Source organism: Glycine max, chromosome 1 (assembly GCF_000004515.6).
Source record: "Glycine max cultivar Williams 82 chromosome 1, Glycine_max_v4.0, whole genome shotgun sequence".
In the NCBI taxonomy this organism is placed as follows: Eukaryota; Viridiplantae; Streptophyta; class Magnoliopsida; order Fabales; family Fabaceae; genus Glycine; species Glycine max.
The window spans coordinates 4080172-4088234 of NC_016088.4; the positions used below are offsets into that span (position 1 = coordinate 4080172).

Here is an 8063-nt window from a genome sequence, read left to right on the forward strand (position 1 = left end):
TATGGAAGTCAAAACAATTTTACTTTGAGATATCCAATATTTGTTGGTATATTGACGTTTACCTTACATTGATTAAATCACGCTTGTTTGAATGCATTCAGTGCCTTAATCAACTTTGCTTCAGCGTCTAGATCAATGGACAATGGATATTGTGACATTAATTAAACGTGTAATTTCATTTGCTTGCTTTATTTAAGATTTTTAATTTTAATGAAAAAGTTGTTTTAACTTTTTACTACAAAAGACTTATATCTTCTTTTTAAAAAAAGAGTAATATCTAATTTGATTCCTGAAAAAAAAATCACTCAACCTAATTTAATTTATGAGAAAAAAAAGGAGACTAAATATTCTATCAAGATTATAAGTATAGGTTATTAATAATTTCTTAAGGAATAAATTAGTACACGTTCACTATTTTAAAGACTAAAGTGTCTATGCATGATTGTATTGTTGATACTATTTTATTAATTAAGCATTTTTTTGTATTTTTCATAAACAATAGAATATTTTTTTTATGTAAATTTGAATAAATGAACTTATACATATGTCAAATTATTGGCATGTCCCGCCATTCTTATTGACGGCATGCTTCACGTTGGCACGTCCCGCCAGCACCAATGGTGGTACCCCATCCTCTCTCCTACTCAGCCTATCCTGCCAACACCAATGGCGTTACCCCCTCTCTCCTAGTCAGTCTGTCCCGCTGCTATGAATAGCGGCACCCCCTATCCCACCATTGTCACTGTCGATTCAAGCTTCCCGCCAGTGTCAATGGTGACACCCAGGTACAGAAGAGACCTCCCTTACAATTTGTTTTAAAAGAGACCCTCTTCCATAAATTGTTTTTAAAAGCAACCCCCTACAGTAAATTTGCCACGGGGTATGCCCATTTATTGTTGTATCATTTTGGGTTTAATATAATTTACATTTTTTCCAAACGAATAAAAATAAAAAAAAACAAAAAAAAAACAAAAACAAGAACAAGAACAAGGATTCTAATCCTTTAATTGAATGACTTTTCGTCTCAAAAGTTATTTTATATCAGATTTTAAAACATTCAAGAAATGGTTACTATTAAGTGGATATCCATATTCAAGGGTCACGTGATAGCTATACAAGTTGAATCCTTTGTGCTAGCTCTTTGGGATAACAAATTAGTATATATATTTCCTCCTTACCTTATTCACATGCTCCACATTTAGTCCTCTTTAATTAGATTTGCAAGATACTCTCCTGATCATTATTATTAGAAAAAAAATGAATATTTATTATTTTTGTTTTTCTGTCAATTAATTCCACTTCCACATGAAGCAACAGATGCTCTTGTGCAATGGCATGCGTTACATGTGGTTTCATCATGTGCTGCTATTCTCTAGTACATGCCAACTATTGTTAGTATTTCATTATAAAATGAATTATGAGGTGCATAATCAAACCAACTTAGAATTAACTATCAAAGTTAAGATTAATTAATTAAACACGTAATAAGTTCATTGACCTCCTGCTAATTAATCATTCCTCTTTTATTTTATTGCTACTGCTTTGTGGCGTTTGATGCATGTGACTAATCAGACTGTGAGGCAGAAATTGAAGGACACGTAGGTATACATAACTTGGGGTAAACACAAGAAGGTGAATTATTAGTTGGAGCATTTGAACCCATCACATCTTTCACAGAAAAAATATTCTAGTTTGTTTTCAAATTTTAGAAGGAAATGCTATAATGAATGGTACATACAAAAATTTAAAATATTTTATATTTAAATGTAACAATTATTTCCAATTTTATTTTTATAATAGATTTATACTAATTTGGCTGTAAAATAACACAACATCGGGTAGTAATTTTGAGTTGATTTTTTTTAAAAAAAGTAAATATTTTTTTATAATTAATTGATTCCCAAGCAAGCGTTTATTCGCATCCATTCTTTTATTATAAAGAAAATAGAAACCTTGAATTAAAAGATATTAAATAAAGACAAACTAACGAGTTTGATAAAATATTTATTATTTTAATTAATGGTTTAATTAATTTATTTAACGTTTTAGAAAATAAAGGCGACATTATGTTTTAAAATTTATTCTTATTTATAATATACTCCATTGATTATACTAACAATATGATACATTAATAATACTTTTTTTTTTGTTTTAAAATTAAGTTCTGTCAAAAAGATATGACAATTAAACTCAATGTTAATATGACATGACATAATCTACAATATTTTTTGAACGGAACTACGCTTGGATTTCTTTAATAAGGTTAGGGGTTCCAAATTTATGGATGAAAAATATATCTTAGTTATGAGTTTAAATTTAATTGATAAAAAATATAATTTTAAAAAATTTCACTAAAATGAAAAATTATATTTTAAAATAAAAATTAATCATTAGTAAAATTAATAAATATTTCACACTAATAACATAACTAAAACAAATTAAACTCAAAACGTGTGATCTATCATAAGATAGATTGATAAATAATGTTAACTAAAACACTTTTCTTAATTGAATGGAAAATATTAAATATATAATCAATGTTTTTTTAACAAATATGTAATTAATATTAGCAAATATTAATGAATGGCTTCACACAGATAGGAAAGTAAAACAAAAAAATGATTTATACATTACAATTATAGAAAATATTTAATAATAATTTTAAATGATTAAAATATTTACATTTTTGAATCAATATTAACAAACTCATTATTTACTGTTTTAATTAGTTGTTTTAAAATTAAAAAACACATTATATATTGTTTCTATCATTATTTACATTTCATGTATTATCAATATTAATATTTTATATTATTAATTAAATAGAAATTATTTAAATATAATTTTTAAAATAGTTATTAAAAAAATTTAACAAACTTATAATTTTGTAATTTGAAGAGAGTATAAAAATTATTTCCATTGTCAATAAATTTAAAATTAAATTCTTATTTTTTAGCAGGTAATTAAATTCTTATTTTAAGACATAGTAGAATAACTCAGAAAAAATAAAAAAAATATTCATCCAAGTCCAAAACTTATGCATCCATGCGCAGCACAGGTTGCACTGCGTTGATTTATAAAATCCCAACGATAAAGAAAATCGCTTTAAGCAATCTACTCTCAAAAACACTCTTCCAAACTCTGCCGCCAAAATCACTCTCAACGCACCGTTTTAGCGGTTACTCACTCCTCAGCCGTTCCTTCCGCTTCTCGAATGCCGAGTCACTGACTCGCCGCCGCATAGCCAAAAAAAAAAAGAAGAAAAGAAACCCACAATGTCTTCCCGGCGTCACTCACTAAGCGGCCCGCCACCACTCTCCGGCACCGAGTCGACTCATAACCTCCGACAGCGAGTCATCACGTGCCTTAACAAACTCTCCGACCGCGACACTCTCGCCGGCGCCGCCGCGGAACTCGAGTCCATCGCCAGAACCCTAAACCATGACTCGTTCTCCTCCTTCCTCTCTTGCATTCACAACACTGACTCCTCTTCCAAATCACCGGTTCGAAAACAATGCGTTCATCTCTTAAACGTTCTCTCGCGCTTCCACGGCGAAGCGCTTTCGCCTTTCATTTCGAAAATGCTCGCCACCGTGCTCCGGCGGCTCCGCGACACCGACTCCGCCGTGCGATCCGAGTGCGTGGACGCCGTGGCGTCGATGTCGTCGCGGATCACGCGGCCGCCGTTCTCCGCCGCGTTCCTGCGGCCGCTCATGGACGCACTGGCGCAGGAGCAGGAAGCCAACGCGCAGATCGGCGCCGCGCTGTGCCTCGCGGCGGCGGTCGAGGCGTCGCCGGACCCCGACGCGGAGGCCCTCCGCCGGAGCGCGCTGCCGCGACTCGGGAAGCTCGTGAAGAGCGACGCGTGCAGGGCGCGGGCGGCACTGCTGGTACTGATCGGAAGCGTGGTCGGTGCTGGCGGCGCGTCGAGCCGCGGCGCGGTGAACTGGCTCGTGCCGTGCCTCGTGGAGTTCCTCGGCAGTGAGGACTGGACGGTGAGGAAGGCCGCGGCGGAGGCGCTGGCGAAGGTGGCTTCCGTGGAGAGAGATTTGGCGTCGCAGCATAAGGCTCTGTGTTTGGATTCGTTGCAGAATCGGAGATTTGATAAGGTATATTCCTAAATTTAATATTCTCAGATTATAATTATAATTGGAATAATATAATGCACTTGTGATGGTAGTGAAATTGAAAAGAGTTAAAGAATTGAAATAATAATAATAACGTTGATTGAATGTTATATTATATGATTGGAGTGAGTGGTAATGTTGTTTGTTACAGATCAAAGTGGTTCGGGAGACTATGAATCGTGCATTGGAGACGTGGAAGGAGGTAACTGAAGATGCTCCTGCTTCGCAAGTAAAGTCTGAATGTGCTTCTGTTGGTAAGGCTTGTTTTTTTCTTGCATTGTGATAAGTTCGCAAGTAAAGTTACTTTCCTAATAGTGATGAGAATCTTTCTGCTGGGTTTCCTTCAGTTTCAGTTTGGCTGAATTCAGTTTAAGAGTGTGAATAATAAATTATTGTAGTTGTGAGTTAGTTTGTTATGCACGTGAAGTTGGTAGTGAAAATTTGGGGGATGAATTTTCTTGATGATACTTACCCGTTTTTTTTTTTTTTTTTTGCAATGTTAAAACACAACCTGATCGAAAATTGTTCCATTTCAGAATTTGAACTTGAGACCTCTATATTTTCTTTATTTAACAGTTTTTAAGGAATGTAGCTTTTATAAATGCTGCCAAAGTAATCTTGTCATTTTTTGTTGTTGGTTTTTCTCACAGGCACAGATGATGGTAAAAGTCAGTGTGTCACTAAAAGTTCACCCAATGTTGGCTTTAAGTCTTCTTCTAAAACAGTCATTGCCAACAGGTCCCCTGCATCTGTGGTTTCATTCATGTCGTCCATTAAAAGAGAGAGTTCTCTAAAGAGTAATGAGAGGCATTTGAGAATGGGGACAATGCATCAGCAGGGTCAGGAGAAATCCTCCGATGAGAAACTTGAAACTCCATTTTTGGGTTCCTCCCACTCAAATATGTCTAGGGAAGATGATATTAAAAGGTGTAATGTTGAAGTTTCTAAGCCACCCCCATATCAAAATCAAAACGGGGTAAATTCGAGGGCAGAGATAAAGCGTGTTCTCTTTAGCAAGATGTCTGATGAAAAAATGAGGAGATTCAGTGGTTCAAAATCTCGCGTGGTTCCATGTATTGATGATGATGATCTTGATGCAGATGTTATTGTCAACAATGCAAATGAAGTTTGTGAGAGCCCACAAGATGTTGAGGAGTTTGCTTTGATCCGTGAACAACTTCTTCAAATTGAAAACCAGCAATCAAATCTATTAGACCTCCTCCAGGTATACTATAGTGCCGTGATATACCTTTTGCCTTATTAAATCTAAATTATTTAAGCCAGTACTATTCCTGTTTATATGACTTTTTTATATTTAGCTTTTGAATTATTCTTCTTTTGTCTAGTTTTCTGACAGTCTTTCATGTTTGATAAATTGAATATTCCTATTCTTGATCCTTTCTTTTTCTGGCATTTTTAAACATGTTTGTGTGTTTTTCTTTCTGGTTCAGGATAATATTTTCCTCCCTGGACTAGTAAATTTGTAATATCAACAAGCTGCATACGTTAACACTTAACAGAAAATACGAAGTAGATTACCACATCCTTTTAGCTAATAATCTCTTTCTTTGTTTGGCTGAAATTCTAATAGTCCTATTGACAATAATACTCCTTTGAGGTTTACTGTTATTGATTTTCATCCTCATGACACATGTATAATGAATAAGGTATTGCCTTGTTATTTGAATGGGTAAAGCCATACTTTGGCTGTCTTTAACTTTGGTCATCCTAATTATAATGTAGTCCACTCCCACCATTTCAATCCCCCTGCATGGCTGCACGTCTACGGCATGTTTAAATTTGAAACTACCTTCTCCCTTGCATTTAAGCTGTTCTTCAGTAAATTGTGATACTCCATCACCTTGCTTAAAAGCTTATAGTATTTTTTTTTTCTTCCAAAATAATAGTTATATTTTTTATTCGTGTCTTTGTCTTCATTTGAATATAGAGATTTATTGGAAGCTCCCAAAGTGGTATGAATTCTCTGGAGTCACGTGTACATGGCCTAGAGATGGCCCTGGATGAAATATCACATGATTTGGCAGTTTCAGGTGGCAGGGTTTCCAATATTGATGCCACAGAAGACACTTGTTGCAAGCTACCTGGTACTGACTTTTTGAGTTCTAAATTCTGGAAGAAGACAGAAGGTCGTTATTCCACATCAAGGTTCTCTTTAGGAAGCATACCATCAACAGATGCTGTGCATATTGCAACCAATAAAGATGGAAAAAGAGAAATATTAACTGCAAATAACAATAGATTGCAACATGGTAAGGGTGGATATTTTGTAAACCCATTGGCAGAAGTTCAAAGCGATTTGAAAGGGCATCATACATATAAACTTTCTAAAAACTTATTCCAAGATGCTGTGAGGAGATATGATGGCATTCAACCAGCTACTGAATCACTCAGGAACCAGAATATCAGGTAACTATATATCTGATTGCAGTACAAGTTAAATTATAATCTTTGAAAACAATATTCTTGTCCGCAATTGTTATATTTTGTTGCTCCTTTTATTTTAATTATGTAAATGAATTATGTTCGATCTGTGGCCTGTTGACTTTGGTTAAGTCATTTTAAGTGTCATGTTGCAACTGGTAAATCATTCTTTCAGTAATCTCACAATGTAGTAATTCTGGATTTAAAGACTTGCAGTTTTATTACTACCCGAATTACTACATATACAATTACACTAACAAACCTATTTTGCTCATTAATGATCCTTTGATGACATTAGAAAATCACCATCGTGGTTTAAGCCAGTCTAGTTTGTGACTCTATCTGGGTAACTGGGTTGTAATGTCAGTATTCACTTTATTCTTTGGACAGTCACTCATCATTATCTGCATCTATTTTTCATCCCCTTACACTCCAGTAAAACATTTGAAGTTCTGTTAATCGTATATGTGGGAGATAACTTATTATATTGTTTTCCTTGCACTTCATCAGGTCATCCGTGTAGTGAAGACAGCATTTTCTGAATGACTATTTTATTGCAGCAAAGCATCACAGAGTCACGGATCACTAATTTGTAGAGATGAATTTACGAAAGTCAATCTTTTCTTGCTTGTTGGTCCAGCTTGCAGTGCAGGAGAGTTGTTTACTTTAAAGCAATTATTAGTAAATTATTATTTAGAGAAGAAGGGTATTTTCTCCAAAATTGTCCATATTGAGGCTGAGCCATCAGCTTGTGGATTTGGATGTAATATATATAGGTTAAGGAGTTTTACTGATGTGTTAGCTTAAACGAAGAAATATGATGCAGGCGTAGAGTTCTCTTGATATGTATCATAATTATCTGTCTTTGTCATCTTCATTAGAAAGAGGGGGGAAAATGATGAAGAGTTTTCGAGCTTCTGCCAGAATTGGCACATAGAGTGGGTATTGAAGATGAAAAATTAAAATTGATTCCTATTGTCGGAATCAGAGAAATTTACTCCACTTTTTTTTTATATAAAAAAAACTTACATATTTTAAGACCCTAAACAAACCATATTTTAATTTAAATAAAGAATGAAACCTAACAAAATTATATTTTGTAAAAACAATGTAGAAAACCATATTTCGAATAAAAAAAATGTATAAAACCATATTCGACTAGTGCAGGAAAGCGTCCAAATTTTATCATTACTACAGTAATGAGTTAACTGTCATAAAAATTTGGGACTTCAAGTTGTTTTATGTATTTAGTAATTCAGAGAAGGAAAACAATGTATTCATGAGCCTGTGCTTGAAATGATTCATTTATCGTTAGCTGTACGAGGGTGTTCTTTATACGCCTGTAGTGATGTTTCTGGTTTGTTCTGCTATTTTCTTTTGCTTTCCTCCATGTAATAAGAGATCTCTAGTGAAAAAGATCGTATTTAATGTCTGAAACTGATTTGGGAATAATTTTTTTTAAAGAAAATTTGTGAATACTTATTTTTTTAATGA

The 8063-nt window shown here is 34.2% G+C and overlaps 1 protein-coding gene across 1 annotated transcript; it reads left to right on the plus strand.

The window, feature by feature from the left end:
- Window positions 1-3015: 3015 nt before the first annotated feature.
- LOC100781440 (TORTIFOLIA1-like protein 4) lies at window positions 3016-7412 on the plus strand. Its single transcript, XM_006573014.4, has 5 exons — window positions 3016-4109; window positions 4279-4381; window positions 4778-5352; window positions 6076-6554; window positions 7080-7412. Exons 1-5 carry the CDS (start codon window positions 3276-3278, stop codon window positions 7090-7092), a joined length of 2004 nt encoding a protein of 667 aa, XP_006573077.1. The 5' UTR covers window positions 3016-3275; the 3' UTR covers window positions 7093-7412.
- Window positions 7413-8063: the final 651 nt, after the last annotated feature.